This window comes from Mus musculus, chromosome 17, assembly GCF_000001635.26.
Source record: "Mus musculus strain C57BL/6J chromosome 17, GRCm38.p6 C57BL/6J".
Taxonomy (NCBI): domain Eukaryota; kingdom Metazoa; phylum Chordata; class Mammalia; order Rodentia; family Muridae; genus Mus; species Mus musculus.
Genome location: NC_000083.6, coordinates 23863428 through 23885185, shown reverse-complemented (window position 1 = coordinate 23885185; position 21758 = coordinate 23863428). Strand labels below are relative to the sequence as shown.

Here is a 21758-nt window from a genome sequence, read left to right as displayed (position 1 = left end):
TGGAGTGGCTAAGATTACAGACCAGGCCTGCCTATAACACTTGACCAGGCTAAAGATAGTCATGGGGGAGGTGTATGTGTATGTGCAAGGGGCTGGGGGTGGGGTTTGCTGTAGACATGGATCAGAAGTTAAGAGTACTAAGTTAAGGTCCTAAGTTAAATTCCCAGCAACGATATGGTGACTCACAACCATTTGTAATGGGATCTAAATCTCTCTTCTGGTATACATGAAGACAGAGCCTTCATACATAGAATATATTAATCAATAAATCATTTTTGAAAAGAGAGGGTAAAATCAATTTATAGAAGAAGAGAAGGAAGGAGAAGGAAGAGGAGATGATGATGGTGATGATGGTGATGATGATTCTGGGAGGCACTGCCACCCTCAAGGAAAGGTAAAGGGCACAGAAAATGTTTCTTCTTTAGCAAGCCAGGAGATACAACTCCAGTAAGGTGGACCACTAAGGTCCTGTGGGAGCCACAGCTAACCCCAGTGGCTTCTGTTTTCTTCTGTACAGCTCCTGATATACACTTTCCACAAAGTTTAACCCTTGCTGACTTGAATCTCATTGATGGTGTCAAATTCATGGAGACTTGCCTGCCACTCCTGCCTGGAGTGCTGAGATTGAAGGTGTGTATACCATATATAGCAATAAATTATTTTTTTAATTATAAAGTTTTTTCCTAAGGATGGAGATATAGCTCAGTGGCAGCTAAAGCATTGTCTTAGACTCAATGCCCAATGTTAGAAAAATAAATGGAATTAGTGCTACTCTGTAATTTCATGGACAGATGAGCAGTGCTTATTAGTATTTTTTCTTTTCTTGTGTGTGTGTGTGTGTGTGTGTGTGTGGTTGTGTGTGTGTGTGAGCCAGATATCATGTAGCCCAGACTATACTTAAACTCAGTATGTAGCAGAGGATGTCCTGAAACTTCCTGTTCTGCTCTTCTTGGCTCCACCTCCAGAGTGGGATTATGGACACAAACCGTCACCCCTGGTTTTATGTGCTATTAGGGATAGAACCCAGGCTTCATAGATGCTGGTAGCTCTCCAACCTACTTGTGAAATCTTTACCTTAGTTTGGGATCAGGGTTCACACTTCCCAGCTGGACCTCAATGCTGCTACTTCTGTGTGACCTTTGTCCTCTGTGCCTCAGTTTCCTCATTGGGAGGGAGGCGATTTCTCTATGTAGTAGTCCTGGAATTTGCTTTAAAGAGCAGGTTGGCCTTGAACTCACAGAAATTCTCCTGCCTCTGCTTCCTGAACCTTGAAATTCAAGACATGTGCCACTACACCCAGTCAAGCCTTCATTTTGCAAGTGGTACTGTGAGAACCTGAGAGGTGCAGATAGAGAGAGGCCTGTCCTCTGCTTTGTTATATTTGATCCTGGGCCTGAAGCTTCCTTCTCCTTGAATCTACTTGGCTGTTTCTCCCTCCTCTCTGAAACCTAAGCTCAGATCCCATTGCCTCAGGGAAGAATCTCTGAAGCTCTCTCAACCTGCCTCACCCCCTGGAGATGCTGTCACTCATCTGCCTGTACAGATGCCCAGGGACGCGGGCACTTCAGCAGTCACCACGAGCTTCTGCATTGACCCCTCTTGGCAAACAGTCCATCTGCTGAACTGCTGGTCCCTTTTTGTGTCTGTGTGTCTGTGTTGTGTATGTGTGTTGTATATGTTTGTATGTGTGCATGCGTGCATGCATGCATGTTAATGAAGTCATACACTCATATATGTATACATACATGTGGAGGCCAGAGATTGACCTTGGGTGGCTTGGGGGGGGGTCTCTATTACTTATTTTGTAAAGCAAGATCTCTTTCCTGAAGCTAGAGCCGAAGATTTGGCTTGAGTAGCTGGCCAGGGAGCACTGAGGGTAAGTCTGTCTCCACCCCTCCGCCCTTCTCCCTGTGCTGCAGTTATGGACTTGCACCAGCTTCTGGGCAGGTTCTGGGGACCCAAACATAGCTTCTTATTCTTAAACAGCAAACGTTTTACCCACTGAACCATCTCTGTAACTCCTCTGGGCCCACTTTTTTTGATCCCCTACTGCAAAGAAAAGCCTGATAAGAACAAGCTATTGGCAGATGACTAATGGCCTCCCTTGTGTCACCAGAGAAGTCTGGAGCAATGCAGGGCCAGCAGATGTGCCAGGTGTGGCCCTGGTACAGGGCACAGTGCACAGTGATGGTCTCTGAGCTAATACCTCAGAGATTGTAGCTTAGGGTCTTTGTAGGCAGGCCCCAAACCCTTGCTGGATCCATTTCTACCCACCCTTCATTTCAGATCACAGAAGCCTCTCAGACCCAAGGATTGCACTTGGACACACAGCTCATGCAGATGTTGTATTTATTCATGGGTTCAGTTTGGAAGTACCTGACACAGACCACTTCAGCCTGAGTGGCCATATTTCACACATGAACTGTTTTCACTTCCCCACAAAAACAAGATACTCTTTATGCCACCTGCCCTCCAAGAGACACAAGCTCCCTTGAGCACATGGCTGGGATCGTTAGGGAAGCTAGAGTACTCAGAATTGCCCACATAATACCCCACCATTAGCTGGCGAGGCTGGTTGGTCGTAAAGATTATCTGAGTTAAAGCCGAAGGAGTGTATGTGCCCTGGGCTGCAATGATGTGCTCTTCCTTAGACAGTCTGGCTACCATTTCCTTCCCGGCAGTAGAGCCATACACTTGACCGTCCTTGTTGTCATCATAGTTGAGCTGAATTCTAGGAGAGAGGAAAAGTCTTGAATACTCATCCCGACAGTGCATGACCCAACTTCCTGGCTCCTTGGTACCCCTCCCCGCTCTTTTGGCTTCTTAAGACATACTGAAAAAGAAAACGCCACTCTCAGACACTGTGATCTAAAGCTCACTACTCAGTATGAGAGGAACCAGTTCCCTCATGAGCACAGAAGACATCACAACAGGGAGGACCTTAGAAAGCTGCTCACTGAGACCTTCAAAAGGAGCTCGACTGCCATGGGGAGCTGCCCCTGGCCTTGCTGGGACATCCTCAGCCTAGGTCACTTAGAAGCAGCAGGTCACAGACTAGGTGCCTTCCATGCCCCTTGAGGACTTCACCAGCCCAACTGCTAAGATCATCAGCAACCCCATCTTTGATAGTGTTCCAGAGCTTTCTCTTCCCTGTTCATACACTCTACCTGTTTTTTTATGTGTGTGTCTGGTGTTCTCTAAGTACAAAGCAGAAATCCAGTCCAGGACTCAAGCAGGGCTACCCACCCCCACTCCCCCACTATCAAAGGACTGACTTTGGGTTTTCTGCTTCCAACATATCTTACCACTAATATCTTATTAGAGACTCACTCTGACCCTTGCCTCTTTAGACTCTAACCTGACAGACCAGATTTTGCTATCAAGTTAGAGGCCTGAGGGGCCTTTTGTGGTTGACTTCAGTAAGGAGAATCATCTCCAACCTTCTTTGATCAACCCAAGAAGCAACAGTAGGAATTTACAAATGGAATCTGCCAGGATAGGCCTGTGTGCAGGGGAGGTGGCTAGAGACAGGGACAAGCCAAAGGTTTGGCTGGTAGCTCTGTGACTCTGTTAATCAAATAACTTTAATGATTCATTAAAAGCCAGGTGAGTATTCCATGGGTAGAATATAAGCAGAGCATCTACATGGGCCCATGAAGCCATCGAAGAACTGGGACCCAGTGGTAGGGGCCATGACCCCGATCCTACTTACCCAACAATCAATCTACCCTTAAGAAATACCCGGATACTTGTTATATTTTTTCCTTCAGGTGCACTAGTGCAGGAATGTTTTCCAACTTCTGGACCATGATAATCTGTGTGGATAAAAAACCCAAAGGGAGAAAACCCACTCAGCCACACAGAGGATGTCTTCCCACCTTGAAGAATAGTCCCGTGACAATATTTAGTCTGTGGCAAAGGGCTGGGAGTAGCCCCCATGTCTCCTGGGTTGTGAGAGATGAGGTGGCTACTAGAGAGAGAGAGAAAGACAGAGAGAGACAGAGAGAGAGATATACAGAGACAGAGAGACAGAGAGAGAGACAGAGAGAGAGCGAGAGAGAGAGAGAGAGAAAGAGAGAGAGAGGCAGACTTCAGACTTGACTTACCTTGTGTCAAAACGGTGGGGGTGCCCAAGAAGGCAAGAATCAGTAAGGCCAGCATGGCCTCCAGCTGGAACATCTCAAAGTCTGAGGGGAAAGAGCAAAGACCACCCAAGTCTTGGACAGGGAACCAGCTGCATTTTGCCATGTCCATCCCTGGGAGGCACACAGCTTACCTGGCTGAGAGGTTTCGCCTTGGGTGTCTTGTTCCTGGACCTCTGTCCCCTCCCCTTATATGCTTCTGGGGCCTCTTGGGCCCCTGTCCAGAAGGCAGAAGCCACAGGCCACCAGAGAGACAGGAAGGAGCTGGTAGGGGGTCTCTTCCTGGGGGAGTTCTCAAAGCCATCTGGGGAGGCTCCCGGACACTCTGTGTTTGCCAACTTGGCACTACAGCCTACGTCAACAGGGCTGCTGACAGTGACAGGCATTATCTCCATTGTCACCTTTGGGCTCTCACGGGAACCTGGTCAGAACTTGACTTTAGAAGTTAGAGAGGTTTGCTGAGAGCCCTTCCCCAGCTCAGCCTGGCAGATTTCAACCCTCTGAGTGGCACAGGTACTAGTCTCAGAAACACTCCAGAGCACCAGGGCCTCTTATTGAGGGGCCTAGGCATGTCCTTAGTCTGGCACACTTCACAGAACCCCTGTGAGCTCCCTACCAACCTCAGAGAGCTAGAGACAAGTGTTGCTCCTTCTACCCTGCTTGAAGAACAAAGAAGAGGCACTTTGATAGTAGTTGCTCGACCTGTCACTCAGCTATCTGTGGTGGTCTCTCTCCTATGCAGGATTTAGCTATAGAACAGATGGGAAGGGACTCAGAGGTCATGAGATAGAGAGAGACATCCAAGATGTAACAGGAGCCATAAAAGGCAGAGAGTAAAATCTCTCGGCCAACTCATCTGGCAGCACCTAGGACCAGTGTGAGGTGTGTTCCTGCATTTTTGTGCATGTGTGTGTATGCGTACTTGTGTGTGTGTGTGTGTGTGTGTGTGTGTGTGTGTGTGTCTGTGTGTGTCTGTGTGTATTACTGGGAATTGAACACAGACTACCAAAACATTTGGCAAGTGCTCTACTACTGAGCTATCTAAGGACTGTTTCCTCCTTGTCACTGTGTTGTGCATGAGGAGCGGGGGTACATGAATGTGTGTGCACATGTTGATGAACATCAAATGTCTTCTTTTTTGTCGTCCTCCTCCTCCTTCTCTTCCCCCTCCCCTGCCCCCTCCCCCCTCCTCCTCCTTTTCCTCCTCTTCCTCCTTCTCCTTCTTCTTTGGTAGGATCTTTGTATTATGACCCTGACTGGCCAGGACCTCACAACATAGACTAGATTTTTCTCAAATTCATAGAGATCAACCTCTGCTTCCCAAATGCTGTCACCAAAGGCCTCGTTTTCCACACCTGGAATTTTTTTATGTTTTAATTTTTAAAAAATGTATATATGGGAGTTTTGCCTGCATGTCTGTACACTACTTTTATGCCTGGTACCTTTGGAGGCCAGAAGAAGGCAACAGATACCTTGGAACTGGAGTTATAGACAGTTGTGTTGGTGCTGTGAGTCCAACCCAGGACCTCTGGAAGAGCAGTCAGTGTTCACAGTTGCCCAACCACCTCTCCAGACATTTATGCCTATGTTTTTGAGACCATCTCTCACTAAACCTCGAGCTCACTGATTCAGTTGGACTGGCTTGTTAGCAGGCCCCAAGGATCTCCTGTCTCCTGCTTTTCCTGCACGAGTATTGCAAGCATGCACTGTTGCACCCAGCCTTTTTATGTGGGTGCTAGGAATCAAACTCAGAGCCTTATTGCTTGATGGCAAATGTTTTACAGCTGAGCCATCTCCTTATCCCCTCCTCAAGCCCCAGGAGCCCTGTCTTTATCTGGGTGGTGATATTCTCCAGGGCTGGGTCCTGGGTAGCTTCCCACTTTCTGTCTTTCTGATGTACTTTCTTCTGTCTATTCTCATCTGTCCTTGCTCAGCCCCTTCTTGAAGGAAGACACATGAAAGGAACACAAAGATGTATTTGTCAAGACTTCACAATGGTGACTAAAAGCATCCTGTTGGAATGTTCTGGGAAGATGGGATGGAGGAGGCTAATGATGGAGGAGATAAAGGCTATTTATTGCCCGACCTGGGGCAGAGAACAATGTTAGAAAGGGCATCCTCAGGGTCTCTGGAAATAGTATAAGGTCACGACTGCTGATACGGTATGGAAGTCAGACTTGATGGAAAGCCCAGCTTCATAAGGGATGTGATGGGTGAACTGAGTCTCTGTTGTGCTTTGAGCTTTTCATCTATTATATCTAGAAAAATCACAGACTCTACCCTCAGTGTTGCTGTGAGAATCCACAGAGATTTTTCCCCTAAGTACCAGATGTCTATGCTGAACAGGTCAAGGTCATTCTAAGGAAAAGACAAAAGCCTAGAAATAACAGATGCATGGATCTTAGGTAACAGAGGGCCAATACCATGGTGATCCCCGGCTCGGGAGCACTGAGGGGTCATAAGGAGGAGCATGATTCTCTATGCACTGCCTCCATCCTTGGTGAATGAATTGCCAGGAGCTAGAGACACTGGTCTCGAGGGAATGGCCATGAGGGATGGCCTACAGAATTGGGAGGGACCTCCATTTCCTGAGCCAGGAGCTACTAATACCTACACAACGCATGGGAACGCTAGAGAGTAGTCAAAGGCCACACTAGCCTGCCATGTGTTTCTGAGCTGAAAACGTTTTTCAGGTATTATAATCATCAAAAAATTTAAAAGCAGAAAGATGTTTTGTGACTCATGTTAGTTTTCAGGATTGGAGTGATTGGTGCCTCAGCCATTGAGAGCATGAACCACTCTTACAGAGGACCAGAATCATTTCCCAGAAACCACATCAGGTGGCTCATACCACTTACAATTCTAGCTCCTGGAGATTAGATGTCTTCTTCTGGCTTCCAAGGATACCTATACTCACATGAATATAAACCCCACCCACACTCAGACATGCGCACATGCATGCACGTGTACATGTAATTAAAAATAAACCTTTCCCTTTTTGAATACAGGGACTCACTATGTAGCCCTGGCTGGTCTAGAACTCACTATATATATCAGGCTAGCCTCCTACTCCCAAAGATCTGTCTGCCTCTGCCTCCCCAGTGCTGGGATTAAAGGCCTGCACTACCACACATGAGAGAAAAAAAGAAAAAGATTTCTGTAATCTGTATGCCTTTCTTGTCCCAAGGTCAGGAGTCGAAGAGTACTTGTTGGCTGTCTGCACCGCTTCTGGCTCACAAAGCAAATGGCGGTGTTATCTGCTCTCTCACGCAATCTGCTGACCCTGTATGGACTCCTTAACCTGGAGCAATTACAGCTTGATCCCTGCTTGGCAGGGCAAAATAGAGTGTAGGGAGTTCTCTTCAATAGCTATCTTTAATGGGGGCTAGGAAGAGGCTCTCTGACACGAATACCTGCACTTGGATCTGCTCTGTCTCCCTGGGAGGCTTGTAGACTGTCAAGCTCCATTGATGGATGGATGCTGTGGAGGGGAGCACCCATTTCACTCATCTTTCCAGCCCTCCTTCCACCTCTACCCTGCAGACACAGTGGAGGCTTGGCTGGGGGCAGGGTAACAGATCCCCTCCTGATGCCCCAGGAGGATCCTTGGAGGGGTGTGGGGGCGTGGAGGCGGAAGGGCCTAAGCTCTTGGCAGACAGCTCTTGGAGCTCAGGGCCTGAAATGGGACACAAAGGGGGCTGTGTTCTGTCCCAACCCAGCCCAAGGGCACTCTTGTGGGCTTGTTGTCACTTCAAATGCCAAAAGGAGGGTCTGGCTGGCTGAGGTTCAAGGAAGTACCCCTTGAGTGAAGGGTAAGGTAGAAGGAATAGACTTTATTCCTGGCCAGAGGGCATTGTGGGACATGCCCAGCTTCACAGGTAAGGAACATTTTCATGGTGATGGTATGTAGCAATGGCTATCACACATTCATACACCTACACTTGAAAATACACACTCTCCTAGCTACACCCACATTGGACAGATATAGTCCTCACAGCACACGGGGTATGGGGGAGTCCAATCTCAAAAGAGTCTCTGTAACCCCTCAGTTACAGAGCTGGCCCTGAGCCTACACTAAGGAATGCTCAACACAGGCCTTTTGTCCCTCGGGATCAGGACTCCCCCAAAGAGGGATTTACTGGGCATTTATCAACTGCCCTGGGCACAACCCAGGGTGCACTGTGCCAGGGATGGAACAATGGGGCCTTCTCCTTCAACAGAGGTGGGCCTTGGCCTGCTTAGTCCGTGTGGTAGGAGATGGTTATAACACATGGCTCTGGTCTCCTCCCTCTCCTGATATAGGGCTAGAAAAGACTCCTCTAGACACTAGATAACTGGGTCTCCATCTGCAACCCACTCAGAGCCATATCCACAACCCCATGCCAGCCAACTATAGCAAGCTTCTGTCCTTACTAGGAGGCCAGATCTTCGGTTCATAGCTCTGGTCTTGGGAAATTCTAGCCAGGGTGTGATTTCTGGGGCCAAGAAGGAAGCTGGCTCCTCCACATATCCCCAGCTGATCCCTGGCACCACAGGAACCATACGAGACTGATGGGAGGGGAAGGCAAAGGACCAGAAGTCAAATGGCATATCTGTACAGTGAGGGACAGAGGCTATCCTTGTACATAGACTCCTGTCAATGCTGCCAGGAAAAGACACTAAGAAGATTGGGAGGGCAAGTTATTTCTATATCACTGAAAAACCCAGCAACCTTCGCCAAAATCCCTACTGGGTGCCTCTCTCTGTCATAAGCATTTTTGTTACACTCTGACCCAGAAAACTCTTTAAAACACTGTATTAGAAAACTAAAGTGCCAATCGCATGTATTGCATCATCATTAACATAATTAAAATTCCATTTGTGGGTCAGTGAAATGGCTCAGTGGGTAATAGTGCTTGCCACCAAGCCTGCCAACCTGAGTTCTATCCCCAGGACCCACATGATAGGAGGAAAGAACTGATTCCTACAAGCTATCCTCAGTTCAAAATATGAAATGGAGGAGCGCATGTAGGTCAGAGCTAGGTTATAAGAGGTGGGATAGGCCCACCTGCACCCTTGCGAGGGGGAGTCTGGGTGCTTGGTGTTGAAGCTCAGCTGAGGATAAGACAAAAGGAGCTCTGAAGATGCTGCTCCAGCAGCTAGGAAGATGGAGATGCTCGGGAACATGATTTTAGGTTCTGACATTTTTCTTCTAATCTGTTTTCACCCCAACTGGGTCTCCAATCCTCAGGACAAGGCCTTAGACTCACCTCCCTGCTCCCAAGCCGCCCAAGATCAACTGGGAACAAAGGGACAGTGGGGGACAATGCTTAGCACATTCAAACACCTAGCTAGGTGGAACTGGATGTGAGAGTGGGGGTGTCACACGTAAAAGATTTCTGAGAGTGTGATGACTAAATAATGAAACTCATAAGGAAGGTGAAGTGTCTCTGGCAGCCCTTGTCCACACTGCATCCTGGGACCTCTGGCGGCCCTTGTCCACACCGTATCCTGGGACCTCACTGTAGTCTCCATTCTAAACACACAATGTGCTTTGAGTCCTGCACATGTTGTACCACACAACATCAAGAAAAGCTGCCTGAAGTGCCTGGGCTCAGATTCAAGACTATTGTATGCTCTTAACTGCAATGGTTGTTGCTGTGCACACAATGTGCTCTGCTCTTATGGAAAAGTAATAGTTTAATTACAGGAAACAAAATATTTTCCCATGTCATTCTTCAGCATGTTAGGTATACAGGAGTTGTATCTTTGGATTGTAGAGAAATAAGTATCTCAATTAGCACACAGATTTGCACTCTTTTAAAAATGGTGAAAGGGGGCTGGTGAGATGGCTTAGTGGTTTAGAATACTGGCTGCTCTTCCAGAGGTCCCAAGTTCAAATCTCAGCAACCATGGGGGCTCATGACACTCTATAATGGGATCTGATGCCCTCTTCTGTCATGCAGGCATATATGCAAACAGAACACTTGTGCACAATAAAATACATAATAAACAAATAAATCATTTTTAAATGGTGAAAGGGGGCTGGAATTCTTGTTGCCCTTCCAGAGGGTCAGAGTTCTGTCCCCAGAACCCACATCAGTGTCTCACAAGCTGCAGAGGATCTGAGACCTCCTCCTGACCTCCCTAAGAACACACACAAACACACGTGAATAAATAGTTTTAAATGGTAAAACTTGCATATACCAAATAACTGTTTTAAAATATGGTTCTTTGCTATCTATTATCAGTGCATTTGTACAACTATTTTACATACTCATATACTAGAGTCCCATAATCATTTCCCATTGAGGGCCTGGGAAGATAATCCAGTGGTTAGGGCATAATTGCTTTTCTAGCCAAGGAAGTTCAATTCCCAGCACTTCCACCAGATGGCAGTTCCTTAAAACTGCCTGTAACTCCAGGTCCTGGAGATCCAACACTCTTTCCGGCTTCTGCACGCAATTGTCCTCCAATGTACGTACATAGCTCCACATGGAGACACATGCATACACATAATTAAAATTTACAGATAGATCTCTTTAAAACAAACAGACAAAAACACCACCCCATTCAGGGAAAAATAGTCAAAAGGTCAAAAGTGCAGAAAGTTCCAAAGCCCTGTTCTAGTTAATGTATCTATCCCCATGCCCGACTCACTACCAACATCCCATCCACTGAGGGTTCCTCAGACATCTGCCCCGTCCAGATCACCATCTTCTCCATTGTGGGGGCCTGCCCTCCCCACCCCACCCCTAGGCTCCCAGCTCTCTGCTTCCCGTAAACTTCTCTACTTAGAAGGCTGCCCTTTCCAGTCTCTCAGCAGCATGCCATTGGCTCCTGACCGTACACATAAGGATCACTTGGTAGCTGTGATCTTCCTTTTGTTTTTGACATGTTCCCTTGAGCCACCATCTGCCTCTTTTCCACTTAGCCCCTGTGGCCTCACCAACTTTTCCAGAAATTAACTATTAGATGTAAATATGCAAGGCCATGGCTGTCCCCTGGTGGTCAGCGATGGACATGCAGGAGGCTAATCTATGTGGTCACCCAGCAGGGAATTTGGCTTTTCCCATGACCTCAGGCCCTGGCTTACACATGGATGGTTGATGGGTCAGAGTGAGGTTGCCTAGTCAGGGAACCTCCTAGAATTTCCTAGGGACTTCAGTTCATGTCCCTCTTGTTGCCTTCCATCTCCTTCTGATCTTAGACACTTCGATACAGAACAGAAGGTGAACCTCCTTGGCTTTGCCCCTATGGGGATTGATCGGTGCTGTGAGGCATGGCCGGGTCCCGAGGAGTCTGAGCGTTCGTCCTGTGTTGGTGCAGTGCCAGGCACACTATGTACTGGTCCCTCATCAACAAAAGATGAGGTTTGTGGGTGCTGTGATTCCAGGACCAGGAAGGAGAGGTGGCCAGAGAACCTCAGAGCATGTCTCAAAAAGAAAACAGGAAAGACTCACTGAGCAATTTCCCCAGCCCCTGCCACCATCTAAAAAAATTATTTATGTATTATGTATTTTATTATGTATGAGTGTTCTATTTGTATGTTTGCCTGCATGACAGAAGAGGGCATCAGATCCCATTACAGATGGTTGTGAGCCACCATGTAGCTGTGAGCGCCCATTTGATGTACTAAGAGAACTCAGCCTGTGCTGTTAGGAGCAGGGACCACAACCCCTCACTCTCCTGGGTACTGGTGCTTGCAGAAGATGCACGATCCTCCTGTCTCCGTCTCCCATGTTCTGGAGTTGCAGGTGCCACCACACCCAACCACAAATAGTGATTTTTGTAATTGCACTAAACAGAGAGGATGCTACTGTTTGCAACCAAAACGTGGCTAATGTAGGTGGGTCAGGATTGTAGAGGTTACTGTTAGATAGAGGTCTTGGATTGAGAGAAATGGAGGGGCCTCAACAGGAGGCCATCAGAGTTCAAGGAAAGATAGGAAAATATTAACAGGTTTATTAGCAAGCAAGATACAAAAGAGACACACCCTGACCTCACAGGTGTGACGTACACGTGTGGGCTCAGGCAGGCCTCAGCAAAGAGGAAGCCCAGGCCAGAGTGAGAAACAGTAGCAGGGGGACTGGGTCAGGCCTGAGCAGCCCATTGCGGATCATGGTTGACTGGATCCAGTTGTAGTGATGACTGATGTTGGTATAGACTCCAGGGCGATTGGGGCGACCACAGCCTATTCCCCAGCTCACAACTCCAACCTGATACCACACCGTATCCTGGTCGCAGGCCAAGGGTCCTCCCGAGTCACCCTGAGAAGCAACATAGGTAAGCCTGGGAGATGACAAGTAGGACCAGCAGAGGGGCTAGGGGAGAAGGAGGTGCTATGGGGCTGACAGACTGGGTGAGGATACTACTCCTAGCCCTGACAGCAGTAGGCCCTCAATTTCTTCATCTGCAAAGTGGGGCCATTGTCTAAATCCTGAGATGAAATGAGGCCCTATATGAAAACTCCGTTGGGTGGAAGTTGGAGCTAGGGTACTGGGCCCAGAAGAGCATGGTGGTATGAGGTGACACTTACAAAGCAGGCATCCTTGCCACCTTCAGGAGTGCCAGCGCAAACCATGTCTCCCCAGATGTTCGTGCGGAAGTCTGGCTTTTTGTACATATGGTTACACATGCTGTTGTTGATAATAGCTACCTGCACTTCCTGGAGAGTGTTGGGAGATGGCAGACCTGTGTGGGGGATGGAAGACAGAGAGACAGACCCCTGGATCCTCCTCTCCTGGGAGGAATGGCATAGGGTGTGGGAACAGGGGTGTCCTGGGGCACCTAATGTGCCTGAGACATCACTGTCAATAGCTCCCAGCTGCAGCCCCATGCTAACATCACAGGCAATCAACAGTATCACAGGATTCAGTGGATGGAGGCATTGTCAATACCATTCACTGAGGCTGTGTATAGAATGTACATGAAGTCACTGCTGGGCTGGCAACCAAGTTATGTACAGGGGAAGGAGCTGGAGTGGATGCAGCAAGCCAAGTCCTGCCGAGACATCCAGGGACCAGAGAAATCAGCTCTATGGTGCCCTTTCCTTCTGGGATGTCCTTAGGCCTGAGCCAAGGGCCCTAAAGCAGCTCTAGAATACAACAGTATCAGAACATATTAATTTAAAGAACAGTTCTGGGGGAGAGCCCCATTACTAGCATGCACTAGGGAACTGTCAGCTCCTGGTGTGACTCCCATCATTGGATCCCTAAGTCAAGGCTTCAGGCATTGTCAACTCTGCAGAGGATGACAGGAGCCACAGTGGCTGTTTCCTGTCCTCTGAGATCTCAGATCTCAGAAGTGCTCTACCAAGCCAGCAAGATTGTTATCTACTTCACAGAAGAGGAAACTGAGGCACAGTTCAGCCAAGTGTCTTGTTCAAAGTGTCCCAGTCAGCACACAGCAAAGAAAACGTTGCCCCAGTTCCAGGGTGAACAGAAGTATATTCACACCAGAGATGTGCTACCTGTCTCGTGTGAACCAAAATTAAGAATGAAGCCAGGAATCAAGGAGACAACCACCACTGCCATGCCCATCCATTCTGCACCTGGAACGTGGGCAGCAAAGAAGGCCTGGAAGGGTCCTGGGCTCACCCTTCTAGGAGAAGGAAATGGTCTCCTACCAAACAGGCAGACTGACCACTGCATCCTCTTCTCCCTGCCAGTTCCAACTGTCTGACCTTGGGGAACTCCCTTATGTTGTCTGAGCCATGGAACCTGGTCTTGCCTCCGATACTAGTTCTGGGGCCTTGGACACTTTCCATAGCGCTCTCAATTTCCTCAGTGGGTAATGGTTCTTGCCATTAGGTCTAATTTTGATCCTCAAGACCCGCATGGTAAAAGGAGAGGACAACTCTTCCACATGGGCCATTGATTGTACCCCCATCACCTACAAAGCATAGGGCTGGAGAGACAGCTCGGCAGTGAAGAGCACTTACAGCCCTTTCAGAGAGCATGGGTTCAGTTCCCGGTACCCACAGGGAGCTCACAACCACCTGCAGCTCCAGTTCCAAGGGAGCCAACGCCCTCTACCAGCCTCTGCAGGAATTGCATGCATGCGGTAAACATACATACACACACACACACACACACACACAAGCCCACAAACACACAAGCCCACAAACACACATAAATTTTTTGCTGTTGTTTTGTTTTTTTTTTCAAGACAGGGTTTCTCTCTGTAGCTCTGGCTCTCCTGGAACTCACTCTGTAAACCAGGCTGGTCTCGAACTCAAAAAGATAGGCCCACTTCTGCCACCTGAGAGCTGGGATTAAAGGTGCCACCACTGCCTGTCCCTTCCGCCTTTTTAAATAAATGTTCTTAAAACAAAATAAATAGATGCAATCCCTCTAAAGGAGGCTGGAGAGATGGTTCAGAAGTTAAGAACACTTTCTCCATCATGAGGACGAATTAGGATCCCGGTATTACTGAAAGGTTCACAAACACCTCTAACTTCAGCTCCTAGGGATCCCACACCCTCTTCTGTCCTCTGTGGGCATCTGCACACACACGCACATCACTGAGACATGCGTGCACACATACAAATCAAATCAAATACTTCAAATCCCTTTCTTAAACCTACACTCTTGGGCTAGGGAGCTAGCTCTAAAGGACCCAAGTTCAATTTCCAGCACCCGTATGGCAGTTCACTAATGCCTATAACTCCAGCTCTAGGGGAATCTGAGACACGCACCTGCAGGCAAAACACTCATATATATAAAAAAAAATAAAATAAAATGAAGTTTTTTTTTTTTTAAATTATGCCGTTGCCTTGATGCACCAGGGTCCCCAAGCCTGCAAGCCAAGCACGTGACCTGCAGGGAAGGAGCCGAATCTATTACTACGACGCTGGTTAGGGGGCATTGCAGAGATGGACCAGGTCAGAGAGAACTGAGCAGGGTCACTCCAGGATGTAAGAGCTAGGGCACCTAGAGGGAAACCGTTCTCAGTGCTCCTTGGGGTGGGGGTGGGGGCTTTGTGCAAGGGTTCCTGCTGAGCTGCAGGCAGGCACGTGATTAGACCTCCAAAGGGATTTCAGGGGTGCACCAAGAAGGAGTGTGCACAGTCGGAATTTTGGGTGGGTGGAGCAGGCAGAGTGAGTGTGTTTCCTGTCTCTCACTGATGATTGATTGGTGCCTGCCAAAGTGGGTAGATCATAAAAGCTGTGTTGTAGAAGCCATCCTACAGGCCCTATGAGGTCCCCACCCCTTCAGGCCTCCCTGGCACCTCTGAGTTCCTGTCTGGGAGGAAAGGACTAGCTCCTGTCCTTCTTGCAAGCAGAAGTAAGGAAAATAAACAAGAAAACGTTGAGTGAGCGAGAGGGGGCTCCGTGGGGCCTCAGAGCCCAGGGAGGGAGGGCTAATGTGAAAGGTTAGGGTAGTGCCCCTCTCCCCAACCCGTCTGTACCCAGCCTCACTCTCATCTTCTCCAATAGCCCCCCAGCCGGTCACCCAGCAGTCAGTTCGGTTCTCAAACTTGTACGTGGAGTTCAGGAGGCAGATGGGCTGGATGAAGTTATTGTAGGTGACTGGAGATGACAGCTTCAGCAGGGCTATGTCATTGGGATACTGCTCCGAGTACTTGGGGCTCAGGAAAATATCTTCTATTTGGTAACGGTTGGAATAGGCCTGTAGGTTCCAGAGAGATGGCCTGGATGTCAGCTCACCAAACTGGACTGTCCAGTCAAAAGGATCGTTATCCCTGACAGAGAAGGAGAGAGCAGTTCAAGCCACCTGAGCTCAGCTGGGCCTCTCTCTGAGGCGACGACTACCTCACGTTCATCCTTAGCATAACTGCCCAGTCCTTATGGGCCAAAAAGCCTCCTATAGGGGCCACAGAACCCAGAGAGGCTGGGCAAGAGAGCCCTTGCTCCCGGGCACTGAGTGAAGAAGCAGAAGAGTGGCTACCCCAGTGGTCCTGTGTCTGTTGGAGTAGTCCTAAAGACAGAAGGTGAGTCAGCCTAGGGGAGCCCCCAAAGGAGCTGTAGTCCCCAAAGGAGCTGAGCAAGTGTGGGGACTAGTGTAGGGATATTTGGGAAGGACTTGAAGGAAAAAAAGAGCAGTCAAAGCACTCAAAGGGAATGAGAATGTCCTGAAAGAACATTCTAGAAGAACTGGAAGAGGATTCCCTTTCAGGGGCAGTAATGTAAATCTTACAGATCTAACCCATTTCAGCTACTCCTGAGGCTGCACTAAAAAGCTTACCCAGGTGTCAAACTCAGGGCCAAGGTTACTAACCTTCCCACCCCTCAGCTGCCCAGGCTTGACTCCAGACTCACTTTTGGAAGCAGTGGGCAGCTGTAAGCACCCAGCGGCGGTTGAGCAAGGTTGCGCCACATAAGTGGTTGCCCCATACACGCAGGCTCCCTTGCCACGGCCAGCGGCCAAGCTCAGCATCATCGCCACCCACTATACGGGAAGGGATGGTCCTGTGACCGCAGGGCCCTGTGAGGAGGATCAGACCGGAGCAGAGATTTTTTTTTCCCCTCCCACCCACCACCACTGACACTTTTTAAGCCACGGGCAAGGAAAGGGAGGGACTTCCTGAGGGTCTGCTGGGACACCCTCCATATGATCGGTGTGCACCTGCCCCCAACACCCCCACCCCGGGGCAGGGGTGTGCGTTATTATCAAACACAGTTGAGTTCTCGATCCTGGGGCAAAGGAGAGGAATACTTGAGGTGCACCCCCGACGCAGGCCCACCACGCAGGAAAACACGTTCTGAGCACCTTACCTGACAATAGGTCGGGTTCCTGCAGTTCTGGGTGGAAGGGAGAGAAGAATAAGCGACACTTCGCCCTCACTTCCCCATCTGCCTGTCACTGCCCCCAGTCTCACAACAGTACCCCCAGAGCAGCTCACCGGGTTTCTCAGGATCCACCTGCAAATAGGTTGACTGTAAGGCCATCGCCGCAGTCGCCACAACCACCAGCAGTGGCACCAACGTCTTGCCCCGCGCGCCCATGGCCACCTCTCCTGCCACCTGGCACCCCCTCTTACTTCCTGCTACGCCAGGCCCGCGCCCACTCTGAAGAAGACGCCAATCCCTAGGCCCAAGGATTGTCTGGGGACCGTGGTGTCCTAACACTGTCTTCCAGGGCATCCATTATAGCTGTTGGTATGGCACAGCAACCTTAGTGAACGGGAGCAGTCCTTGTGTATTCTGAGCTCAGTGGGTGGCGGTTGCCTCCCCTGTTGCCTTCTGCCCCCTGCCCACGACTTCCTTCAGGATCAAGCTTAGCCAGAGATCCCCTCAGTTAGGTCCATGAGTAATACTTCTGAGGCCTGTCCCTGTTGGGATCAGCCAAGAACTTGCTCCTTCACAGGACTATATTGGCAAAACCGAGGCACCTGTGCTTTCTCCCTTAGCAGGCCAGCCCTGAGCCCTGCCGCCTTCGGCTACTGCTGCTTCTCTTTAATAGCCTTCCTCCTTGTCGCGTCTTTTTAAATATAGTTTCTTTTCTTTTTTCTTGTTCTCTATCTTTGTTGGTTTTGTCGTTGTTTGTTTTTCTTTTCGAGTCAGTGATTTATTTTGCATCCCACACTGGACACAAGTCTATGATTCGACTAGGTTTACAGACATGTGCCTCCTAGAATTTCTTCACACACACACACACACACACACACACACACACACACACACACACACACACACGTAAAGACTATCAAAAGATTTTAAGACTATCAAAAGATTATGAAGAGATATTATTATTTTGTTTTTCCATACAGGGTTTCTCTGCATAGCCCTGACTATCCAAAAACTCACTCTGTAGACCAGGCTGGCCTGGAACTCACAGAGATCTGCCTGCATCCTGGCTGGAATGAAAGGCGTGCGCTACCACCACCCAGCAGAGAGAAAGTTTTTAATTAAACATTTATTTTTCTCCTTTTTTGTGGGGCTTGTTTGGTTTTAGGGTTTTGTTTTGTTTTGCTTTTGTTTGTTTGTTTGTTTGTTTTATGGGGTGTTTGGTTGGTTGGTTTTGAGGCAGAGTCTTACTACAATAGCTCTGTCTGTCCTGGAACTCTCTATGTAGAACATGTTGGTCTTGAAGTCACATTGATCTTCCTGCCTCTGCCTCATGAGTGCTGAGACTAAAGCCATATGTCACCATGTTCAGTTTATTTTCTCTGAAAAAAAAAATTGCTTGTGAGTGTGTGTGTGTGTGTGTGTGCACGGGCTTCCACACGTGCATGCGCAACCATTTACATGTCCATATCGGAGAGGCAAAACCAGGGATTTAAGGCATACGGTGCCATGCCTGGCTAGCATGGGCTTAGTACATGCAGACATGGTGCAGCAATCAGACTAGGTTAAATGGTTAGATCCATACCATTCACCGTTTCTTTGTGCTGGAAATTTTCTCTCTACTATTCTGAAACAATGGTTGTTGCCCATAGTTCACCCCTCATGTTTTGGTACTTTAGAAATTACTCTTTCTACCCTGGGCCCCATCACTCAGCCCTCTCTCCACCACCCTCCTCTGCGGCACCCCTGACTCTGGCTACCTCTCTCTGGTTCTACACTTTGAGATTAACTTTTATGGTATTTGATTTTTGTTTCGGGTTTGTTTGATTGTGATGAGATGAACCTCGGGGCCTTGTACACGCTAGGCAGGGCCTTTCCCAATAAGCAACATGCCTGGCTCTTGGTATTTATCCTGTGTCTGATTTAATTCACTTATGCAATGTCCTATAATCTCATCCATCATGTTGCTGCAAAGGACAGGATCTTGGTCTATTTGTGGCTGAATAATATTCAATTATGTGTTTGTACCACAGTCTTTATCCTGCGTCCATTGACAGATGTCCCTGCTGAGCCAGTGTTCTGGCTGCTGTTCTGGCTGCTGTTCTGGCTGCTGTTCTGGCTGCTGTTCTGGCTGCTGTTTCAGTGAACAGGTTCAGACTGAAGGTCTGGGTTAAATATTTTTCATCTTTCAATTAATTTCTTTACTAATGTACAAATGTAGGCTGTGTCAATATTTTCATCCTGTGTGCACCATTGTGCTTCATGCATGTTCTCCCACAGTCTTTGCCCCTTCCCACTTTCCCACTGGTCCCCTTCCAAGTAACAAAATCTTACTGGAGGTCTAGAGAAAGAAGGCTCAGCAGTGAGGGGCACTTGCTGCTCTTGCCTAGGACCTCAGTTTGGCTCCCAACCCTCACAGGGCAGCTCACAAACATAGGTAAGTCCAGTTCTAGGAGATTTGACCTCTGATATATGTGGTATACACACACACACATTCATGCACACATATACACACATGCATACACATACACACACGTGCACACACATACACACACATGCACACATATACACACATACATACACACATAAATACATATACATACATACACACACATACATGCATATACACATATACACATACATAAATGCATATTACACACTCATAAATACACATATACACACATACATAAATACATATACACATACATATATACATACATACTGGCAAAAAACTCTTACACATACATTTTTTATTAAAAAATAGTATTTAAATTTAGATTCCACATGAATGAAAACATGTGGTGTTCATCTTGTGGTTACCACTTCTCCTTTTTAAAAACTTTTTATCAATTCTTTGTGAATTTCACATCATGCACTCCAATCCCACACATCTCCCATCTGCTTGTATCTGTCCTCCACTCTTGCAACCTCCTCTCAAAAGAAAATAAAAACAAAATTAAAATAAAAACAGTCAACAACAAAATCTTGCCCTGGAAGCTGTAGTGTATCCTGACCCGCGGGGACCTAGTTATTCGTGGGATCGAGGGGGACCAACCCTGAAAAAGAAACAGGTGAGAAAAGGGAGTGAGACCAAGCAAATAGTTGTCAAGGTGTGTTTAATGGAGGCTGGGAGCCTGATTATAAGCACACAGTGAGAGAAAATAGGGAGGGGCTGAGGGGGAACAATCAAAGCACAGAGAGAGGGATGGACATCTGGGGCGGATGCTGAGTGCAGGCTTCAAACATCTTGCAGCTTATCTTGGAATGCCAGCTCTATCTTAACAGTCCCAGGCGCCAAGTGGAGACATGAAGGAGGGGGTGACACTGCTCCCATCAAAGGGTCAGCCGGATCTTCAGGGTGAGAGTTGTTGAGGGTCTGGTTTCCCACAGTCTGGTCTCTCACAGTCGTGTGTCATAGCGTGTCCCAGTTTATCCTTCTATCCATACATCTTTACACACATGTTCATTGCAGTGAGTCACTGGTCTGATTCGTGGCCTCTGGCTTCTGTTTCATGAGTATGGACCACTGCCACTTGACAAAGTTCCAGCAGCTCTACATTGAGGACCACAGTTCAGGTAAAAGGGGAGAGCTAACCTGCTAAATGTTGCCCTCTGACCTTCACCGTGAGCTGTGGCACATGTATATCCCCAGCACACCATGGGTACACATATGTAATAATAAGTAAATTAATCAATTAGTAACTTTGTTATCTCGAGATCAAGAAAAGTGTATGAGAGGGAGACAGCGCTGGGTTGTCCATCCCAGAGTCCCAGTGCCCAGTGACCACTGGAGGAGGTCTATACTAGTCAGCTTCTTGTAATCAGATCACCCAACGAAACCTGAGGGAGGCTTTATGCCAGCTCACATTTTGAGGGATGGCAGGGAAGGTAGGGAGAGCCCAATACTTCAAATCCTTGCGTTCAGAAAGCAGAAAAGGTGGGGAGGGGAGGGAACAGAGGATACAACCTCAAGGACCGTGCACCAGTAAGATAATTCCTCCTGCTAGACCTCACCTATGGTCTCAGTTAGTTTTCTATTACTGTGCTAAGACACCATGACTCAAGCAATCTAAAGGAAAAAGAGTTCATTTAGGGCTTACAGTTTCAGAGGATTAGAGTCCATGACCTAGGGCAGCAGGCAGGGAGGGCATGGTGGTTGAGTTGCAGCTGAGAGTTCACATCTTGAGACGCAAGCACAAGGCAAGGAGAACTAACCAGGCCTATGGTGGGTTTTGAAACCTCAAAGTCGAACTGCAGTGACACACCTCCTCCAAGAAAGCCACACCTCCTAATCCTTCCCAAACAATTCTACTAAGTGGGGACCAAGTATTCAAATACAGGAACCCGTGGGGGCCACGCCTGTTCAAATCACCACATCTATTCTTATTATCTCCTGACAATGCCATCAGGTAGTAAACTATCAAGAGATTGTTTCATTCCTTGGATCAGAACCCTAGAGATCAAATTATCTCTGGAAACACCCTCAGAGACACACCCACAAACACATTTGCTGTCTATAACCTAGATGATTCTTAAGGCTGTCAAGGTCAATGTTAAGATTAACCATCATTGCTAGGGTATAATACACATACTTTTAATCCTAGCAGGGGCAGACGGATCTCTGTGAGTTCAAGGCTACCCTGGTCTACATAGTGAGTTCCAGGACATCCAGAGCAACATAATGAAGAAAGCTTGTCTCAGAAAATAAATGATTAATGATCTCAGGGTCTGTGCATGTGTGGTGTCCCTCTGTGTGTCTTGAGCCCCATTTCCTCCAGGACACAGTGGGTTGGGACAGTGGTGAATTCCCCAGCACCACCTTCAGGGGCTCCCTCCAGGCATTCCTGCTGTCCTGGGTGTCTACTTCCTTGGAGTCCTGAGCCTTA

The 21758-nt window shown here is 48.1% G+C and overlaps 2 protein-coding genes across 4 annotated transcripts; both read right to left on the bottom strand.

Annotated features, from left to right (window-relative positions):
• Window positions 1-2332: 2332 nt before the first annotated feature.
• Window positions 2333-4517, bottom strand: Dcpp1 (demilune cell and parotid protein 1). Of its 2 annotated transcripts, NM_019910.2 has the most exons (4): window positions 4277-4310; window positions 4107-4187; window positions 3713-3815; window positions 2333-2731 (listed from the first exon to the last, which is right to left on the bottom strand). In NM_019910.2, exons 2-4 carry the CDS (start codon window positions 4177-4179, stop codon window positions 2392-2394), a joined length of 516 nt encoding a protein of 171 aa, NP_064294.2. In that variant the 5' UTR covers window positions 4180-4187; window positions 4277-4310; the 3' UTR covers window positions 2333-2391. The 2 variants fall into 2 exon arrangements, with proteins under 2 accessions (NP_064294.2, XP_017172711.1); XM_017317222.2 differs by having other exon boundaries at window positions 4107-4517.
• Window positions 4518-12064: 7547 nt separating this feature from the next.
• On the bottom strand, window positions 12065-17303 carry Prss21 (protease, serine 21). 2 transcript variants are annotated; one of them, XR_003952168.1, is made up of 6 exons: window positions 16989-17303; window positions 16861-16887; window positions 16405-16570; window positions 15534-15827; window positions 12661-12815; window positions 12065-12391 (listed from the first exon to the last, which is right to left on the bottom strand). XR_003952168.1 is itself a non-coding variant. In NM_020487.4 (6 exons), the coding sequence occupies exons 1-6, from the start codon at window positions 17089-17091 to the stop codon at window positions 12152-12154; spliced, it is 975 nt and encodes a 324-aa protein (NP_065233.2). In that variant the 5' UTR covers window positions 17092-17114; the 3' UTR covers window positions 12073-12151. The 2 variants fall into 2 exon arrangements, 1 of the variants encoding a protein (NP_065233.2); NM_020487.4 differs by having other exon boundaries at window positions 12073-12391; window positions 15544-15827; window positions 16989-17114.
• Window positions 17304-21758: the final 4455 nt, after the last annotated feature.

Excerpts from the sequence above, each read along its gene's own strand:
- Dcpp1 (XM_017317222.2), bottom strand. The coding sequence starts at position 4,254 with ATGGACATGGCAAAATGCAGCTGGTTCCCTGTCCAAGACTTGGGTGGT. Across the intron at positions 3,816-4,106 it reads CCCCACCGTTTTGACACAAG|ATTATCATGGTCCAGAAGTT; the intron begins GTAAGTCAAGTC and ends TTATCCACACAG. Across the intron at positions 2,732-3,712 it reads AAGGGTAGATTGATTGTTGG|AATTCAGCTCAACTATGATG; the intron begins GTAAGTAGGATC and ends CCTCTCTCCTAG.
- Prss21 (NM_020487.4), bottom strand. The coding sequence starts at position 17,091 with ATGGGCGCGCGGGGCAAGACGTTGGTGCCACTGCTGGTGGTTGTGGCG. Across the intron at positions 16,888-16,988 it reads GGTGGATCCTGAGAAACCCG|AACTGCAGGAACCCGACCTA; the intron begins GTGAGCTGCTCT and ends CCTTCCACCCAG. Across the intron at positions 12,816-15,543 it reads GGCTATTGGAGAAGATGAGA|GTCTGCCATCTCCCAACACT; the intron begins GTGAGGCTGGGT and ends TCCCCCACACAG.